Source organism: Neoarius graeffei, chromosome 28 (genome assembly GCF_027579695.1).
Source record: "Neoarius graeffei isolate fNeoGra1 chromosome 28, fNeoGra1.pri, whole genome shotgun sequence".
NCBI classification, from domain to species: domain Eukaryota; kingdom Metazoa; phylum Chordata; class Actinopteri; order Siluriformes; family Ariidae; genus Neoarius; species Neoarius graeffei.
The window spans coordinates 37,634,677-37,656,581 of NC_083596.1; the positions used below are offsets into that span (position 1 = coordinate 37,634,677).

A 21,905-nucleotide genomic window follows, 5' to 3' on the forward strand; every position below is an offset into this window, starting at 1 on the left:
TCAGAGCACTCTTGTTTAATGCTTGAGGAGATGGCACCAAGGGAACATGACCTTTTAGTAAGTGAGCCACAAGAAAAGCTGTAATAGCTAATTTGTCGAACAGTGAATGAACCGAACACCACTATTAATGCTAATGTAGTAAACCAACTGTGTGCTTAATGTTCTCCATAAAGAGCATTAGAATCTAAGAAAAAAAAAGTTACTAGCTGTGGCCAGATAGAAATAATCTACTGCAAGCTGGAGAGGATGGATTGCATGTATCCCTGACCAAAAGAGAAAAATGGTTGTAGGACTTAGTACTTATTGCAGATACTGTATCATACGTTACTTTGTTGAAAGCACTTGGCATGCAAACGTACCACACATGAAGGTGGTACTCCCCACCCTGGCAGTGGGAAAGGTAGAATTGGTACTCCTTTTTGTATGTCCACTAGCGTGAGACTATGTTTAAATCTCAATCTAACCTTATGCTATGTTAATTGACTTTGACACTGATTTCATGGAACCTAGTTAACATTAGGCCAAATATTGTTGCTAGTTAAAAACCTTGTACCAGTATTCCAGGGCCTTGTCTATGTTTATGTGCAGGAATGATAGAGATGTTGCGCAAGATCAACTTAAGTCGAGCGGTGCGCACCATGCAGCAGCTTTTCCCGGAGGAGTACAACTTCTACCCTCGCTCTTGGATCCTGCCTGAGGAGTATCAGCTGTTCTCCACTCAGGTACGGGATTATATGCATAACATGAGCATAAAAAAAAGACAACACAATAAAATAAAAACATATTACGTTAAACACACTCCTCACCCACTTGATCCAATTCGTCAGGTAATGATTAAGCCAGGGCGGCACGGTGGTGTAGTGGTTAGCGCTGTCGCCTCACAGCAAGAAGGTCCGGGTTCGAGCCCCGTGGCCGGCGAGGGCCTTTCTGTGCGGAGTTTGCATGTTCTCCCTGTGTTCGTGTGGGTTTCCTCCGGGTGCTCCGGTTTCCCCCACAGTCCAAAGACATGCAGGTTAGGTTAACTGGTGACTCTAAATTGACCGTAGGTGTGAATGTGAGTGTGAATGGTTGTCTGTGTCTATGTGTCAGCCCTGTGATGACCTGGCGACTTGTCCAGGGTGTACCCCGCCTTTTGCCTGTAGTCAGCTGGGATAGGCTCCAGCTTGCCTGCGACCCTGTAGAAGCAGCTAGAGATAATGAGATGAGATGAGATGATTAAGCCTTTAATGAGTTGGGCCAGATGTTTTGATGCAGCGAAAACTTCAAACTGTACAGGGCATGGGAGTTAAGGGTCCTTGATATAAGGTTATAGAACTAGACTGAACAATATTATCACTGTGTGATTTGCTATTAGAGTTTGTTTAAAACCCATGACCTGTTCACTATTTAGCGTGGATGTCCCAGCCCAAGCTAGCAATCAGATACGAAGCTAGCGGGACAAACAAATTTGATTAAAATTTGCATTTACAGAATCCTTAGTATCTGTCACAGTGGTTTTAATTATGTTATTAATTTCTTTATATTTGGGGAAAGAGGATCTGAAATGTAATAACTAAATTTGTTGAAAAATATCAAGGACTGGTATAAATGAAAATATTAATTGTACGAAAAAGATTAAAAATAAGGGTTCCATGCATACCTCCAGTTGAGATTGATAAGGTTCAACTGAGACTGAGGAACTGCCAGAGATAGTATTCATAGTGTGCGCTGACAGTGCTGGCATTTCAAGCTCTGAGTTTTGTTTTTTTTCTAGTGTTTTCCAGTGTTTCTCAGGGCATATGGGGGGGAAAAAAACGTATCGTATTCTGATTTAAATCAGAATACAGATACTGATCTTTAAAGCACTAAATACTGTAGCTAGAGATATTGACCGTGGCATTGCATCACACCCCTACTACTTACATGGGGGTGTTTTTCTGTCATTCAGCTTTTTCAAATGCAGACTTAAGTTTTCAGCTACTTGGGAGACAACCGCTAACCACTTCCTTGTGTCTTGATCATGTACCAGTATGTAGGATTTCAAGTTTTAGTGCTTTTCCTGCACTACTTATTAAGACAAACCTTAAGTGTCTATGGTAGAACTGAAATTCTATACAGTTCTCATTTACAATCAAATTAATATTCGACTGGTGCAGCTAGTTGTTTGTTGTTGTTATCTTGGCTTGGCATTGCAAATACTTCTAATTGCTCACAAATAATATTTAAACACCAAGCAAACCCTGCTTAAGGCTTTTTTATCAGCAGCTGTTCCTTGTACTTGGCACATCCCCAGTACATAATCATTTTGTCTCACTTTCACTCACACATAGTCTATTTCTGTTCTCGAGCTGCATGTAGATTTATGTGCCAGTAATTGGCAAAGGCAGAATCACTCTAAAACTAGGTTAAGCCATTTAATGGCCAGAAATCGTCTAATCATGAATGACAAGTGTAGGTATGGGATCTAGCTTAAAGGTAGATGGCCTTTTCGATTTCATAAAATCGGTGAAATTTAGTTCCCTCTGAAATTTGATCATTGTGATGTATGTTTATTTATATAACATCTCACAAAATATCAGGCCATTCTGTGTCTGGGAAGTTATTTAATTTGAGGGGATTCCCTAGCAAATAATATGCATGAAAACGCTCGCTTCGCACAGTCAAGCAGACAGAGGAAGTCCATGTGCGCATGCGCAGGTTTATCTTCTTCTTTTGGGTTTTACGGCAGCTGCCATCCATTGTTGCATTACTGCCATCTACAGGTTTACCTTGACCATGCACTGACGGTTGCATCATTCTGTCGCTAAATGAACAGCTGATCACACCGAGGTGTTTGCTGACCGCCGATATTTATTAATTTAGTCCTGTGTTTCCTTTCCTTCGCAACATGACTGTCCCAGATCCAAACTTAAGTTTAAATAGTTTTAATTTCAGCTCTATATCTGCCTATGAAGTTCAGAGGGCTTTGCTTGGATTGGACTGTAAAAAGTCTGCTGGCCCTGACCAGATCGAGCCTTACTTTCTTAAATCAAATCAAGTTTATTTGTATAGCGCTTTTAATAATAAACATTGTCGCAAAGCAGCTTTACAGAATTTGAACGATTTAAAACATGAGCTAATTTTATCCCTAATCTATCCCCAATGAGCAAGCCTGTGGCGACGGTGGCAAGGAAAAACTCCCTCAGACGACATGAGGAAGAAACCTCGAGAGGAACCAGACTCAAAAGGGAACCCATCCTCATTTGGGCAACAACAGACAGCCTGACTATAATATTAACAGTTTTAACAGGTATAACCCTCAACTGTCCTCATGGGGCCGTCCTTCACAGGAGCGGTGCGATAAAACTCCGACCAGACACAGGGCACCAGGATGGATCAAGCAGGTCCGGGGGGCAGAAGAGGCCAGCATCTCAATCCCAGGATCAACATGTAACTCAGAGGGACAGATTGGGGGGGAGAGAGAGAGAAAGAAAACACGTTAGGTATGCCCTAAAAATGACAAGTATTAAATCTGTGTGGTAGGCTCGCAGAGACGAGAGTCTTTACATCAGGCATAACACACAACAATGGCATGTTAATATGGTAAAATATATCATGACCTGCTCTGACTGGATGCTTGATTGGGTGATGGGAGCACACTCCTCAGCAATGATGAGATGCAGATGGGACCCTTAGGGCTGGCCAAGACAATTCACTTACATTTCACCGGGTCTGGGACATGCGACAGAATGTCTGACGGCCGATTCCCTGCAGGCTACGATAGCCAGTCGAGGTCTCCACCCTCTCCACCAAAAGATTTCCTGTTGACTCCATGTAACTCAGAGGGACAGATTTGGGGTGGGGGGGAGGGAAAGAAAACACAGGTTGTTAGGTATGCCCAATGTCACCTGAATAAGTAGAAACAGTATACATATTGCACCGAGTACAAGCAGGGACTCCGGCAACTAACTATGACAGCATAACTAAAAGGAGAGAGCCAGAAGGTAACACAGGCATGAGGGAGCCCCGGGACATAAAGCAGCAGCCACTACACCGTCGTCAAACTCGAGTGAGCAAGCAAGTGGGGACTGACAGCATCCATACATCCCAGTTTACCAAAACAGTCTATGTCTGAGGACCCTCCAGATCTACTCCTTTACCTCATAAACACCATTAACAAAAGGCTTGACTAAACAGATATGTTTTCAGCCTAGACTTAAATGCTGAGACTGTGTCTGATTCCCGAACATTACTTGGAAGGCTGTTCCATAACAGTGGGGCTTTGTAGGAAAAGGCTCTGCCCCCTGATGTAGCCTTCACTATATGAGGTACCAGCAGATAGCCTGCACCTTTTGATCTAAGTAGGCGTGGCGGGTCATAGAGGAGCAGAAGTTCACTCAGGTACTGTGGTGCGAGACCATTTAGTGCTTTAAAGGTCAATAGTAGTATTTTATAATCAATACGAAATTTGATTGGGAGCCAATGCAGTGTGGATGAGACAGGCGTGATGTGGTCATATTTCCTAGTTCTAGTAAGGACTCTTGCTGCTGCATTTTGAACTAACTGGAGCTTGTTTATGCACTTATTGGAACATCCAGACAGTAAGGCATTACAATAATCCAACCTGGAGGTAACGAAAGCATGGGCTAGTTTTTCTGCATCATGCAATGACATTAAATTTCTTATCTTTGCAATATTTCTGAGATGAAAGAAAGCTATCTGGGTGATGTTATCAATGTGAGTTTCGAATGAAAGACTGGGGTCAATAATCACTCCGAGGTCTTTTACTGCTGCACGTGAAGAAACAGAAAGGCCATCCAGAGTTACTGTGTAATCAGAAAACTTACTTCTAGCTGCATGTGTTCCTAGTACAAGTACTTCAGTCTTGTCAGAGTTAAGCTGAAGGAAATTAATAAGCATCCAGTGTCTAATGTCCTTAACACATTCCTCAATTCTATTAAGCTGGTGTCTCTCATCAGGTTTTGCAGAGACCTGCTAAGTTGATTGCTGGCCCTATTGCCTCCATTTTTAATCTTAGTTTACTCAGTGGTTCTATACCTAAATCATGGAAGTCTGCATTTGTCCTCCCACTTTTAAAAAGTGGAGATCCTTTTGTATTGGACAACTATCGCCCAATCTCCAGATTGTCTGTGCTGGCCAAACTGTTTGAAGCTCTTATAAATGAGCAGCTTAAACATTTTTTAACTGAAAACTCCATTTTAAATCCTATGCAGTCTGGCTTCCGACAAAGCCATGGCACAGTCACAGCCGTAACCGTAGTCACAAATGATATTTTAAATGCTTTGGATAATAAGAAGTCTTGTGCTGCAATATTTATTGACCTTTCTAAAGCGTTTGATACGGTGAACCATGACCTTCTTCTGAAGCGATTACAAAGCATAGGTTTTAGTGGTACTGTATTAAGGTGGTTTTCAAATTATCTCAGTGGTAGAACACAATGTATTGTTATTGATAACTATACCTCATCATCATTAGAAGTCTTTATGGGTGTCCCACAAGGGTCTGTTTTGGGCCCAATTTTATTTTCTATTTATATAAATGATTTAGGTAAGAACTTGAAGCAAGCAAAGGTGCATCTTTATGCAGATGACACCATTTTGTACACCACAGCTTCATCAGTGAATGATGCATTTGCACAACTGCAGTCTGCTTTTAATCATGTACAAACATTTCTTATTGAGTTAAGGTTGGTACTGAATGCTAAAAAAAACAAAAATAATGTCTTTTACACAATCACACTCTCCAGCTAATATTGGTGTGTCAACATTAGATGGCACTGAAATAGAAAGAGTATCATCATGTAAGTATTTAGGGATCTGGCTGGATGATAAGATGTCTTTTGGTGTACATATTGAGAGCCTCTGCAAGAAATTGAGACCAAAGTTGGATTTTTTCTTTAGAATGAGGAAGTGCTTTCCTTATCATGCAAGGAGAAGGTTCGTTCAAAGCATGTTCTTGTCAGTGCTTGACTATGGGGACACACTGTATATGCACTCCAGTTTGTTTTTACTTAAAAAAACTGGATGTGTTGTACCATTCAGCCCTGCGTTTCATCACTGGTGTATCAGCCAGGACTCACCACTGCACTCTTTATGAAATTGTACAATGGTCTTCTCTCTCCGAAGGAGAATCCATGCACTGACTTTTATTGCTAAAGCCCTAATGGGTAAACTACCCCTGTACATTTTTAATTTGCTTTCTTTTCATAATAGCGTTTACCGGACAAGGTCATCAAGAAAAATACTTTTACATGCTCCACAAACAAGATCAGAACTTGGTAAAACTGCCTTTTCTTCATATGCGCCAAAGCTTTGGAATGAACTTCAAGCTACTCTAAATCTTGAAATTCTCCCACCCATTAATTCTTTCAAAGACCTTTTAAAAGCAACATTAATTGAGCATTGCAGTTGTTTTTAATTTCATTATTTGTTCGCCGAGTGTTTTTTTTTTTTTAGTTGTCTGTGTATACATAGGCTGTTAGCATTGATTTGTTTTGTCTGTTTAGATGTGGTGTAGCTGTGGTTTGTCTTGTCTTATGTGTTTTATTGTAATGTAACTTTTTAGCCGCCTATCTTGGCCAGGACTCCCTGGAAGAAGTGTTATTGTAACTCAATGGGACCATTTCCTGGTTAAAGAAAGGTTAAATAAAAAATAAATAAATAAAATAACGTCTTTTCTTCTCGCTTTCCGTCACTGTAGTCGGTCTTTCACGTTTCATTCGCACACTGACGTCCTCCATTTTTCTCTCCTGTTTCAAATCTGTATCCCACAATACCTTGCGCGAACGGGGATAGCCCACCACGTGATGCATGACGTAGCATCTTGAAGTGGGTCATGGTGACACAGGCAAAAATAGCGGAGAATTTAGGGCCATGTCAACCTAAATTAATTCTTCTATTTTAAAAAATAATAATAAAATTGGAAGTTTGTGATTCGAATTTTGTAGCTTTCGGTCCACTAAACAAAAGTAATTGGGTGTCAGGAAAAATTCTTTATCTGACCTACGCTTGAAAAATCTGAAAGGCAGTCTACCTTTAATTCTCCAAGTCCCTTGTACGTAACTGTGCTTTAGTAGCTGAGAGAGAACTTCTTAAACTCGGAGTTTGTTCTACTGATTATTTCCTCCCTTGTCTGGTTAGGTGTGTAGGATAATAAAATTGTTTGGTTTATAACTACCTGACTGTAAAGTACATTTTGATCCCAAATACTGTAGAGGGCAGCAGAGCTCCGCTGTAGCTTCTAACCTGGAATTTTTGTAGAAAGAGATCATTTTTCATTGTTCGTTTTAGTCTTTTTGTTCATTTGTATCTTATGATTATGAATATTTTCCTGTTTATTCTTTTGATCTAATGAATAATTTCTAGATTCGTCTGTTGAAGGACAGTGACTCCAACCTGAAACCCACATTCATTGTCAAACCCGACTCCGGCTCCCAAGGCGACGGCATCTACCTCATCCGTGACCCTGCTGACCTCCGGACCATCTCAGGATCACAAGTCAAGCAGGCGGTGGTTCAAGAGTACATTCAGAAACCGCTTCTCATCGACAAGCTCAAGTTTGACATTCGCCTTTATGTTCTTGTCCGTTCTCTGGATCCTTTAGAAATCTACATTGCCAAAGAAGGCCTTTCCAGATTTTGCACCGAACCCTACCAGGAACCGAACCAGAAAAACCTCAATCATGTGTTCATGCATTTAACAAACTACTCGCTGAACATTCACAGTGGAAAATTTGTGCACTCAGACAGCTGCAACACAGGAAGCAAGCGCACGTTTTCCAGTGTCCTTTATCGTCTCGCCTCCAAAGGAGTGGACATCAAGAAGGTTTGGTCAGATATCATAGCGCTGGTGATCAAGACAGTTATCGCACTTGTTCCTGAATTGAAGGTCTATTACCAAGCTGATATACCACCAGGCAAACCAGGGCCTACTTGTTTCCAGGTATGTTTAATGATGTACAGTACTGTGCAAAAGTCTTCGGCAACCTATTTTTTTCATACAAACTTTGTTATAGATTTCTATTTGATGACTTCTACATTATCAAGTCAGTACAAAAACATTTTAGAGTTCCAAACGTTCGTTTTCCAGCACAAAATTAAATATTACAGAAAAAAAATGTTTGTATCTGAGCAGCATATTGCATAAGAGAGCACTTTCCAGATTAAAAAAGAAAACATAATAAAGGCTACTGGGTTTTGGTGCAAAATTAAGAAGTGTGACAGTCAAAGTGTCCAGAAGAACTGTGGCTGGTTCTTCAAGATGCTCAGTAAAATCTACAGCTCATTTCCTTATAAAACTGCACTCATTGGACCTGAGACTGCTATTATCATCATCATTATTATTATTTTTTTTTTTTTAAGCAAAGGGTCGTCTCACACCAAATATTGACTTTGTTTCATTTATTATGGCTTACTGCTGTTTTTTTTTTTTAAATAATATTTTGAAACATTTCATTATTTTTAAGCCATTTTTGGTCTACAGCATTTCTTTACATGTGCCTAAGACTTTTGCACAGTACTGTACATACAATGATAATTTCAGATACAAGCTAACATACCTTATGAGGTTGAGTCAAAAATGAAAAAAAGGTCGTTACTTGATGCTCATAATATTATGCAACCATGTTGAAGTATAACCATGACAACAATGATAAATGAAGAACAATACCATATCCTATTAACAATTTGTAGATCCTGGGATTTGACATCCTGTTGATGAAGAACTTGAAGCCTGTTCTGCTGGAGGTCAACGCCAATCCAAGCATGAGGATTGAACATGAACAGGAGGTGATAATGACCAGTGCATAAACAAGAAATCCAGTACTTCTTATAATATATAGTACCAGTCAAAAGTTTGGACACACCTTCTAATTCAATGCTTTTTGTTTATTTTTTTATTAATTAAACGGCACTTCATATCTGAAAATAATGATGGATGTTGTTTCTCTTTACTTTGTTGAACGGTTCTTGACATAATATGGATTACTACAGTAACTGTAGTAATCCATATTATGTCAAGAACCGTTCAACAAAGTAAAGAGAAACAACATCCATCATTCTTGTGGAATAGGGCTATTTACTGTGTGTTTATTCTTTACTATTTACTGTTTGATCTCAAACGCATTAAGAAGGCAAGAACATTGTCCACTAATTAACTTTTGACGAGACATACCTGTTAATTCAGAAGCATTCCAGGTGACTACCTCATGAAGCTGGTTAAGATAATGCCAGTAGTGTGCAAAGTGTCAAGGTAAACGCTGGATACTTTGAAGAATCTAAAACACAAAACTTTTTGTTTTGTTTGTTTTTTACTTTTTTTTTAACCACATAACTCCATATATGTTCTATATGTTATTTCATAGTTTTGATATCTTCAGTATTGTTCTACAATGTAAAAAATACAAAATATAGAAAAACCTATGAATGAGTAGGGGTGTCCAAACCAGTGTTGTAGTCAAATCACTAAACCTCATGTCCAGTCTCAAGTCCCCAGTGTTCAAATCCAAGTCATTTAAAGAAATTTTTGAGCCGAGTCCACTACTGATCCGAGTCGAGTCTGAGAACAAGACTCCAACTGCACCATTTGACAGTGGCTGTTGCTGCCTTTATGTGAAACCGTTTACAGTGTACGCGCACGAGAGTCTGCTTAGCGTACACGTTGTCCAGAGCGCACCCGGGAGTCTTATCTGATGCATGCACCAAGGCGCGCAGGTGTGACACGCTTGCACGAAATTCATGCAAAAATTAATGTAGATATAAATTTCTTATGCTAAATTATTATGGCATGCTACAAAAAATAAATAAAAAAATCAGAGTCCTTGTCTCCAGTTTACGAGTCCGAACGCAGTTATTGTACGAGTCCAAGTCATCAGTGCTCAAGTCCAAGTCAAGTCACGAGTCTTTAAAATTAGGGTACGAGTCAGACAAGCCTGGTCCAAACTTTTGACTTGTACTGTAGGTACACTACCGTTCAAAAGTTTGGGGTCACCCAGACAATTTTGTGTTTTCCATGAAAAGTCACACTTTTATTTACCACCATAAGTTGTAAAATGAATAGAAAATATAGTCAAGACATTTTTCTGGCCATTTTGAGCATGTAATCGACCCCACAAATGTGATGCTCCAGAAACTCAATCTGCTCAAAGGAAGGTCAGTTTTATAGCTTCTCTAAAGAGCTAAACTGTTTTCAGCTGTGCTAACATGATTGCACAAGGGTTTTCTAATCATCCATTAGCCTTCTGAGGCAATGAGCAAACACATTGTACCATTAGAACACTGGAGTGAGAGTTGCTGGAAATGGGCCTCTATACACCTATGGAGATATTGCACCAAAAACCAGACATTTGCAGCTAGAATAGTCATTTACCACATTAGCAATGTATAGAGTGTATTTCTGATTTAGTTTAAAGTGATCTTCATTGAAAAGAACAGTGCTTTTCTTTCAAAAATAAGGAAATTTCAAAGTGACCCCAAACTTTTGAACGGTAGTGTATGTAGACAAATACCGTAAAAAGTATTTGGAGAAACAGATGCTTCTAGAAAGATGTTATGCATGATACAATTAAGCAATTAACAACCTACCAGGATCTGCGTCTTGTAAATTAAAAAAAAAAATGCTGGGCAGGCCCAGGTGACCTTGTTCAAGATGGCAGGAGGCACAGATGGCAGCAGTTTCAGTCACAAAGGCTGCTCAGCTGGCTGGGTTTCAATCAGAACGGTAACTAAAGTGACATGTACATTTAGATCAAGGCGAAAGATGTCAATAAATAATGTTAGAAATTCTGGACAAAAACTTATATTCAATGATCATGATGCTGGAATTAGTCTGATATGTAGGAATAACAGTCCATAAAAAATGGCTGCTCAGTTGGGGAAATTGCTGCCGAATCTCTGCTTTACCCTGTAGCTTCGCAAGAGAAATGACTATCGTGATTCCACTGCCATTCATATAAACTTCGAACTAAGGACTGACAGCGATGTTGGAGCTCATCCTCATCATTCTCCACCTATCGCCAATGGACTTGTCTCTTACATCTGCGCTTCATACAGATCTGGCTGTGCAGAAGACCAGATCAGAATCCTTGGCCCACTCTCCATTTGGATCTATGGCAAAACAAGACATTAAGACTGCAGATGGAGACCATGTTGCAGTGAAGGCCGAAACCCCAGTCCATCAGGGTTCGCCCTTGAGTGCGTCTGTGTAATACGGCATTAATTCCCTGCTCAGACTGCCCAAGGAAATTCCATTCCAAACTTGGAGCTGCTTCACACATGAGAGCCCAACATGGGCAGAGGAAAGGCCAATGACGATGAGGGATAACAGTGAGTATATGTGTGGCACACACTGAGAGAACAGTATAGGCCTGAATGCCTGACCTGCAGTGAGATTGTAGTATGCTGTAGGATCTATTTTACTGCCATGGTTTCAGTCCACTTGAGTCGCTGCAAATCAGTAGAAAGATATTCTGACTAATCACCTTTATCCTCCGATGAAACCTTTCTATCCTGGTAGTCATGTTCTCTTCTGGGATGACTCCACCATCCCATCCACGGGGCACGTGGGCAAATTAAATGGTTTGATGGCGATGATGAAAACGATGTAATTCATATGCTATGGCCTTCAGTCACAAGGTCCCAACCCAGGTGAACACCTGTGGGAGATTTTGGACCAACATGTTAGACAACACTTTCTGTCACTGCCATCAAAACAACAACTGAGAAAATCTCTGAGGAAAAACTACTTTTGGAAGAATAGTATTTATCACTCCAGTATGATTCCAAAGACTTGTAGAATATATGTAGTTGAAGCCATTCTGGTAGCTTTTCATTGACCACAACAAACACTAACACCTTGAAAAAGACACTTTTTATGTTAGTGTTTTCCTTTGTCACCCATGTACATGTAAGTCCTGGAATATGAGGATATGCTGGACCTCTCTCGGGTCTTTGCGGACAATGGAACAAATTTGTTCCATTGCTCCTGGATATGTTGGGCATATTAATGAATAGAGAACATGTAGAATTGGAGCTTCCTGTTGCTAAAAAAAAAAAATGTGGGAGCCTGCCAAGACTGTAAACAACACATAATGAAGTTCCAGTCACAGAGCATCCAATTTCTGGTTAAAATGTAGCAACCTGAGATTTGCAAATGTTTTACCTGCCAGAGGGTGTAGACCCTCCATCAGCTGGGACACAAATGGTCTGCCCTAATGAGAGAGAAATTCTTGAGAATCCCCATACTGCTGAAATAGAGGACTATTTTTTTTTTTCTAAAAAGAGGCTTTCTGGATGGCCAAACCTTCAGAGTGTATTTCTAGTATTTATTAATTCCCCCAAAACTGAATGTAGCATTGTCTCCACAAGGTCAGCAACGGACAGCTATGTCCACTTTGGCCTTCCGTTCCTCGCTGACCTCAGCCAAGAGTATTGGCTGTGGCTGCGTAAGTTTAGGCTGTTTTTGAATTACAAGGAAATTACATCTTGTTAGAAAAAAATACTGGGAGAAAAGTAAACAGTTCTACTAGTACTGGCCATTCTCTGAGCCATTGGTGGGCCAGTGTTTATGTTGAGTGATGTCGTGGGGACAGTGCAGGCATTGCTGCGTACATCACTGGGATTGCTATCCATGTGCGGGTTATACTGAAATGGGCAGCAGACCGGAGCCCCTTCATGGTGATTTGGTTCTGGGTCACTCCTACTTTTACCTTTGTGCAAACCATAGCCTGTGTGTTTATATGATTGAAGCAGAAAGACAGCAATTAAGAGAGCCTGAAACATATTTTGGCATGCCATTAGTTTGGAGTCACAAAAAACTTGTCTGATTTTTGATGACGACTGGACAAAAATAGCAATATGTCCATAGGTTTCATACTATTTTCATATACTCGACTATAATAGCATGCGGTTTGGAAATGGAGGGAAAAGTCATAACTGTTAAAATAAAATCCATTTTCCATTGTTCCCATTGTCCTATATCGCATTGTCTTGGTTCATATCCGAATGTTTTAATATTTGCCAAGTATTAAACTTTTTTTTTTGTTTTAAGATTTTACATCGAGTTGTTCTTATATGCAACTTCAATACTTTGTTTAAAAACCACACCTATTGGAACGCCACTATTAACTATTGGTGTTATGTTTCAATGTTCCAGGTGTCACCTGGTGTTTTTGAGTACGTACCTAGTCCAGTAGACGAGGAAGTCAAAGTAGGTGTCATTAGAGATACACTGCGCCTAATGGATCCGATCCAGAAGAAGCCACCCACGTGAGTGTGTTTTTTCTGTCAGAGGTCACTAGACTGTCGCAAGACACAGATGGTCATAATGGTTAGAGGCAAAAACTTAAAACAGCGATGAGGAAAATCTGAACGTGAAATCAAGGGTCCTGTGACCTGCTCCTACTTGCACATCTACTGCGTGTCTGTAGTATAGTAAAGAAGAGTAGATCATTCTATTTCACTTTTTCCTCTCCACATTGTTGAACCTTTGCTCATGCTACCTTTGTATTTACATTTTCAGCATTCAGCAGATATTCTTATCCAGAGAGACTTGCACTAAAGTGCTTTGTTGTTTTCATCGCAACCATACTAATAGAAATAGGCCGGAGCTTAAGAATATCATCAAATGATAGGACAAACTGTGAATTCATTAGCTAGTCCATTGGGCAAATGGAAGCTCCAGTGTGCTTTAAGAGTCCCATGTTTTGTTTGCCTGGAAGCCTAAAAGCCAGGCTAAAAACTGTTAACAGATGTGATGTACACTCACTGGCCACATTATTAAGAACTTGTTCTTGGTTCTAAGATTCCTGTTCTTAGCTGGCAGGAGTGGAACCCAATGTGGTCTTCTGCTCTTGCATGCTGAGATGCTTTTCTGCTCACCACGGTTGTAAAGAGTTGCTCAGGGTTCAAACTAGACCAACATATCAGCGTGGTGGCACCCGTCATAACAGCCAGGAGTTCGGGGGCCACCTTAGCCCCCCAAAAGCTCACGGGTTCTGCATGCTCGGAGATGCATTCTAGTGCATTTCCTGGCACTTGCAGGCCTCCCTGAAAGTCACTCTTTTTTTGGTAATGAGATTTTTTTTTTTGCCAAAAGTTGCTCTGATTGAAGACTTATTAGTGATGCCGTGCTATGCATTGCAAACTATTGACTCTCATATAGGGAGTCAATAGTTTGCAGTGCAAAGCACAGCAAACTCTTGTTCTTCACTTTTTCATCTTCCGTACAAATTTCGATTTTTTATAACCCAATAACCGTACATCGCACACAGACAAACAATACATCAAAAAGTGCGGCTTGATCGGCTTCGCTATGCTGTTACTTTGTTCAGCATTCTATGATTTTTTTCGTGACATAGTCGCGAAAAAAATCTCACAGAATTTCCCATTCATTTCTATGGGAATTAATTGAAAAAATCGCACATTTTCAACGTTTTTCAAACATCCGCTGCTCTGGCATGCTTTCACCTAGAGACATGATTCAAACTTTAAAACGGAGACAAAATTCTCCTGTGTGGATGTGGCATTCAACTTTTTTGCTAGGTTGTATACTTTTTGATCAGTCACAGATCAAACACCATGATCAAATCTGGAGAAATTCAGACTTTATAATGGGTGTCTATGGGGTGAGCTTAGAGTGGAGGTGAGCAAGTTAGTGTAGACAGCTTGAAAAAAAAGGTCTAAATTTCTCATTAAAACTGTGTTTTCAGCCACAAATTTCACTCTACACACACAATTTTCTCAAAAGTTGGAGTCACACTTGTCTTGATTCACACAATGTGTCTACCTCAACGATAGGATTTACAGTTTTTGAATGAGAAGCCTGAAAGTAACAAGAGGACAGCCGATCTGCCCAATTGACTCCCATTATAATCCTGACAGCGATTTTACTACAAAATCAGAAATGTCACTTGTTTTTAACTCGCTCTGTTGTCCACATTTTTTACACTAGGGACAAAAAAATTACATCGTGTTCATGAGAGCCTTGTAACGCTCAATGTGAAAGAATTTTGTGAATAACTCCTTTCGTTTTCGTGTAAATCACCGTTGTTCGGAGAACAAAATCTGAGAAAAAGCTCTCTTTTCATGTAATATTATAGTATATGTCTCTGCTCTGCAGTTGAGAGGCACCGTAACTATAGCAACCAGCTCCAGTCAGGGAGCAGATGGGGGAGGGGCTGCTCTCTCTCTCTCTCTCTCTCTCTCCAAACACACATGATCATAGCATCGTAGCAAGTCACACATTCACACAGTACAGTACAACTCCTGCGATAGTGACTGCTACGGCCACTGCATCACTCTCACGATTTCCCACAGGGGAATTGTCTCTAGTTATAATTAATATTCAACTATATTTATGGAATAAGAATAAGACGACCAGTTTATGTTCACCAAGTGTCAGCTTTATTTTCAGCTTCAGCCATTCATTTACAATATATGACTATCCAGATCTAACTCGGGGACCAGCACGGATTACGTGCATGGCGCTAAGCGCCTCTTAGCACGGATGGCACTTTACCACGAACACAGCATAGGGAAGGAGGTAAACCGGACTAGCATGATCAGTGACTGTCTCCACACGGAACTACTTGGGCAGCTATCCATCTTTTCAATGTCTTGTCCGGCGTCCAGTGCAGCATCAAGCCGGACGCACATTTGTCCTCCTTTAAGAGACGATGAGCGGAATTATATAATATCGACTTGCCAGACTGGAAGAGCAGAGTTCTAGAATAACGTTTTGTAGGGAAACTGCAGATCTGTGCTGCACACTAGTAATCTACAATAAAGAGTCTATGGCTCGATGTTTTTTGGCATGCAATGCGAACTCCGCACCGCGAGGCGTTGCGTTCTAGAACGCGTTGCGCTCTATCCTTTGATGATCTTCCTGGCGCGTGCCTAGTGCCCTGCCCCCCCGGCCCTGGCTGGGAATTGGAAACACGAGTCTGTCCGGTAGACCAGCTGCTCACAACTTAACTTGTTAGGATATGGATGACAGTGCAAATGCGCATCTACTATATCTACATCTACTACAACAGATACACGGAGAGGATTGTATTTATTTCGGACAGTTCTGTCAGCAGACGAGTCGACTTTGATGATGCCGAGGCGAATAGCAATGCTAACACATTCAACTGTACTGGCCTGGCCAGGCTACGTCAAAAGTATTGATCACACACACGCACAAAGACAACTATGAATTCTGAAGACACTGAAAGACTGAAGCATGATATACTGTTTTAAAACGTTTTATAATGTTGCTGGTTATGTTGCCTATTTGTTCTTTGAGAATCTACAAATGTTGTGCTTTTTGGTACTCAGCACCTTAAGTTTAATTTCAGTGGTTTGTTAACTCCACAATGTTTTTAATAAATATAAATACTGTGTGTTCTAGCCAATTAAGAGCTAATACATGAATTATAATAAATACTATGAATGCTTTGACCTTACTCTTTTTTCCCCCACAATCATAATCTTTAACCCTACAAAATTGCGATGTTGATTTCACCAAACTTGAGTGACTTGCATAAAAATAATCCATTCTCAATCTTGCCACTGTGGTTTACATAAAAATTTGAGGGCTATGAATCAGATGGGATTTGCCATTATTCACCCTAAAATTGATTAGAATGCAGGAAATTGCATCTAAGAAATACAAAATTTTCTGGGGGAGGGCCCCCAGACCCCCCATCCAAATAATGTCCTCCTTTTTGGTATTATGGAAATGGTCACCCTATAAACAACATACTTTTCACAGAATTAAAATGTTTATCCGTTCTTGAGATATTACAAATCAAAGATTGAAAAAAAGGCTTCATTTTTAGAAAGTATTAGGATAACTTGGTGCAAAATGGGCCCCATTAACAAATGAGACCAAATGCTTTTTCTGAATAACTTTGTTTTTCAAGATATTTACATGGAAATTGGCAGGCACATAGATGGTTGTATACTGAATACAAAATTTGAAAAATGAGTAAAAAACAATTATGCAAAGTAGTATTTAATTAGGATTAATTATGCTAATTAGGTAACAACTGAAAACTGAATTTGAGGAGAAAATTCCTTAATACCAGTGAAATTATCTTGCTGCACGGACAGATAATTTTACTTGACAAGACATCTTGGGATAAGTTGGTTACAATCTAGAATTAGTTACCTCTGCCAAGGAGGTTGTTTTCGGTAGCGTTTTCTTTGTTTGTTTGTTTGTCTGTTAGCAACATTATGGAAAAAGTAATGAATGGATTGCTCTGAAATTTTTTCCAGAGGTGCGACTGGGCACAAGTAACAATCCATTAAATTTTGGCGGTGATCCGGATCACCTTCTGGATCCCAGATTTTTTTTAAAGGATTCTTGGCAGAAGGTCTGTGCTCTCAGAGGGCTTTTCTAGTTTCAATTTGTATTCTTCTACACTGCAAAAATTATATCTTAACAAGTTAGAATATCTTGAATGTAGTTGAAACAATCTAGCATTTCCTATCAGAAAAATACAAGACACCAACTCTGAGATTATTAAAACTAATTCTAGATTGTAACCAGTTTATTCCAAGATGTCTTGTCAAGTAAAATTATCTGTCCATGCAGCAAGATAATTTCACTAGTATTAAAGGTCCCATGGCATGAAATTTTCACTTTCTGAGGTTTTTTTTAATGTTAAAATGAGTTCCTCTGACCTTCTTAAGTCACCCCAGTGGCTAGAAATTTCATAATGTGTAAACCAAACTATGCCCAACATTTGAGAATGGCGCGTCAAAACGGCGCGTTGATAAACTCTTCCCTTGCCGACGTCAGCAAGAGAGATGATCCCCACGCCCCCCCTCTGGATTCCCACTCACTGTATGGATTGCCCGCCCAGCTCAAAAGTTGCCACCAAACATGGAAGTTGCACTGTACATGGATGTGACAACACAGAAAGGAGTCTGTTTTTACTGCCGACGGGAGAGCCCCTGAAGACGCAGTGGCTTAATTTTATTTACTCCAATAATACGCCGTCGAGTCTACCTAAGACGGTGTATGTTTGTCGGAAACATTTTCCTGATGAATGTTTCCACAACTTGGGACAGTACAGGGCAGGTTTTGCACATCAACTGTCACTGAAGCCTGGGTCCGTACCAAGCATCCCTGCCGCATCAGCCACAAACAGCGAACAAGTAAGTGTATAACTGTTAAGTCGTTTTGCCGTGTTTTAAAATCGGTGCCACGTTAGCCTTGCAATGGCTACATTAGCTGTGCAGCTAACCGCTTCCTGCAGTTAGCCAGGTACTCTGTGCTACAAAACCAAAAAGCATGCAGCATGCTCTGTTATAATAGCCAATCAAAACAGTTTTTACAAAGACACCCGCATTCTTTTTTTAAGTCACTCGTTCATTTTATTTGTTTGTTTGTTCAGTAAAAACCCAAACATTTGTTGACTTTATTTTATTTCCTCGCGTCGCACCTTAATGACGTCAGCGCGCGGTATTTTTCCCTTCGCGGTTTGTTCCTTCTCTCTCGCCATAGTAAGACACCCACATCCGCTTGTTCTGACCCACTGGAGGTAGCGTCACAGTGCTGTTAGCCAATCAGAAGTAACACGTTTACATGTCATGAATATTAATGATAAGAGCCGCCCCCACCCTCTACCCTTCCCCGCCTCCTGCTTCTCATTAGCAAAACGACGCACTGGGAAAAGCGCTGAAATGGGGCTTTCTCCCAGGAGGCTATATCTACGTGCCGAGGGTTCATTTCGAGAAAGGCTGCGGATATAACATCCGGAAACCTCCACGAGCCCGTTTAAAGCATCAACAAACCACCATGCCATGGGAGCTTTAAGGAATTTTCTCTTCAAATTCATTTTTTTGCAGTGTGTTAAATCGGTACACTCAATAAAAAAAAAAAAAGATTATTTTTAATACTTTCTTAGTGCTCTGTAGGGCTTTGTATTTCTCAAAAGTAGGGCCTACTAGTGTTTTATATTAAAGAATATAAATGATCCTTATTACAATTAATATTCACAACTTTCAAGGCTAACCTCGAAAAGACTGTGTGAGCCACAGCCAATAAACGATTCCAATTAATTGCATTGAAATTGACACTCGCATTTCTGACTTCCGTTTTTTAGAAATATAATTTTCGACCACTAAGCTGTCAATATTTTTCATCAAAACAACTAGTTATATTCCAAAATAGTTATTTATTTACATGAATCAGTTTGATTTGAAAAAAAAAAATAAGCAGGTAAAGCTATGAAAACTCACCCTTAAGTCTCCCGTGAATCATAACATCAAAACTAGAACTAGCAGATGGAAAATGTTGCTGAATACTTCATCAGAAACAGTGAGCGCTAGAGAATATCCCTATAAAAGTTATCTGATATTCACGAGTAATCCAGTCGGAAACTGATCAGAAGAGAGCCTGACTGCTTTCCCGTGACTCAAAAATCATCGGCAGTTTCCCGACGTCAGGCGAGCAGAGAGTGTATTCTGTTGTACCATTTTCAACCTGCCATTACTCCCAAAGTATTGAACAGATCTTAACGACATGTATTTCTTTGGAAAGCAGAAGCTATAAGCTTTTTAATGGTGGTATTTGTGATAGAAAATATTCAAGAGTTAAGCAGTGACAGATTTGGAAACTTATGCTGTGTTCACACTTATACCGGTATGATAGTGGTATAACTGTATCGATACAAAGTATACCGGTACAGTTTAGTGCATCTGTCCACACTAGCGAGAAATGTTTGCGGTTTTCTTTCACGGAAGTTGAAATGCGCGTGTGCAAAATGTTTACGTGGTTACCGAGTAACTTCCTTCCGAGAATATGGCGGATGAAACGTGTGTGTGCTTTTTGTTGTCAATGTACAGTCTGTATTTCTGGTGGTCATTTATTCAGTCGAATCTTATAAAACGCGCGAGGCAGTTGAGAAAGAAACAAAGAAAACGAATCTCCCTTTCTCCCCCCTCACTTTCTCCCTCTTTCCCCTCTTCCTCCTTTTTTCCTCCCTCTTTCTCCCTCCCTCCCTTCCCCCTCTTCCTCCCCCTCTCCCTTTCTCCCCCCTTTCTTTGCTCCATGTAGCTCCACGGTCGTTTTGAGCCATTTTTACGTTTTATTTACAGCTGGAAAGCACGTGCGTATTGTATTGTATGAATAACCCAGAAGAAGTAGGAATGGTTCATTGCGCTTGCGCATTATATTTGTATCGATACAGAACCGCTTCATCTGTCCACACTACAGCGAAGCGCTACAGTACCGATACAAAACCCATACATTTGTGGGTTTTGTACCGATACAGTTATACCGCTACAGTACCGGTATAGTTGCTAGTGTGGACAGGTGTTGCGGTACGAAAGTAGTTTCGTATCGGTACAAAATCCCTAGTGTGGACAGGGTAATAGATGATTGTCTGCATACACAATTTTCACAGCATGGCCAGTGAGCATCTGATATGCCTATTTTTATTAGTGTAGCGGCAACTTTTACAGGCGTGTCGGCAGTATTGTGGATGTAGCTGTAAGGAAACCTTGCGTATCGACCCGATATGCTGAAAAGGCCTAGTTAGAACCCTGGTTGCTATGTCCTTCCAGGCAGCTCGAACCTATCTGGCCATTTTCCTCTGACCTCTCTTATCAACAAGACGTTTCCACTCGCAGAACTGTCACTCACTCAATGTCTTTTTGTTTTTTTTCACACCATTCTGTATAAACTCTAGAGACTGTTGTGTGTGAAAACCCCAGGAGATCAGCAGTTTCTGAAATACTCAAACCAGTCCATCTGGCACCAACACCCATGCCACAGTGAAAGTCGCAGAGATGACAATTTTTCCCATTCTTATGTTTGAAGTGAACATTAACTGAAGCTCTTGATTTGTATCTGCATGATTTTACGCACTGTGCTGCTGTCAAGGGGTCGGCTGATTTAGAGAACTGCATCAAACAGCAGGTGGATGGATGTTCCTAATAAAGTGGCCGGTGAGTGTAATAACATGGCTAAGTAGTTAGCTAGTCATGTGTGTTAACACAGACTAAAAAATGAATCTGCCTTGTAAATCTGTTCTGCTGTCGGCCAGATCACACGTCGTCCGATGTGTGTAGTGCAGCAGGTTTCAGCACTCGGAAGCTTGATTGATAGTTACAGCATTGACATTCCTTGTAACAATGTATACTGTTAAGTTTAATCATGTATACCGAGTGAAAACTTTTGTTTTGTAAAAGAGTAAGGAATATGGATTATTTTCTTTCTCTGTTTGTTAAACAAACTTGCTCAAAAAAAGAAAAGAAAAACCCAGACACAGTATCTACTTGTCCCAGGTGCCCAGGTTATCAATTTGTCCACCTCTGTATCAAAAACCTGTAACCACTAGAAGCAAATGTGTCCACAAATTGTTTGATAAACTCGACAAAAAAATTGCAAAAAATAAAAATTCAGTTGCTGTTTCTCAGGTAAGTATTGTATCGATAGATGGGTGAGGGGTGTGTGTGTCTGACTGTGTGACTGCATGACGGAGGCACTTCATTACAAGTATTTGTCTGCTGGTTTATTCATCTGATTGGAGTTGATGATTTGTAAACCAGGGCTATTGTCTTGAGCTGGGTTGTCACAGAACCAGAAATGAAAACAGATTAATCAAGCTCTACTGTGTACGTGTGTGCATGGTTTTTGTGTGTGCGCTCTTTTTCGGATCACCAGTACCAAGCATTTCAAATTCGCCTTCTTATGCGTGTTGTCTGTGTCTACTTTCTTATCTCAAATGATCTATTAAATTAAATTAAATGGAGCATCAAAATTTACTTCAGTCTCAAGAAACATCACCATCCAACTTTACCATTTACTAAAAGCTTAAGGGAGAATAAGATGATGAGATGAGTTTAAACAACTCTGCAGAAGTGAGAAAGTTGAATTGTGCGTGGGCATTTCACTGCCTTTGTTTTGCATAATCGTGACTAGAACAGAGAATATAGG

General features: G+C 40.2%; 1 protein-coding gene across 1 annotated transcript in view; it reads left to right on the forward strand.

The window, feature by feature from the left end:
* ttll11 (tubulin tyrosine ligase-like family, member 11) overlaps positions 1-21,905 on the forward strand; it is a 74,862-nt gene that overhangs the window by 31,038 nt on the left and 21,919 nt on the right. Inside the window, exons 3-6 of the mRNA XM_060912349.1 lie at positions 589-722; positions 7,344-7,919; positions 8,669-8,764; positions 13,128-13,240. Coding sequence (XP_060768332.1) covers positions 589-722; positions 7,344-7,919; positions 8,669-8,764; positions 13,128-13,240 — 919 coding nt within the window. The remainder of the gene's footprint in view (positions 1-588; positions 723-7,343; positions 7,920-8,668; positions 8,765-13,127; positions 13,241-21,905) is intronic.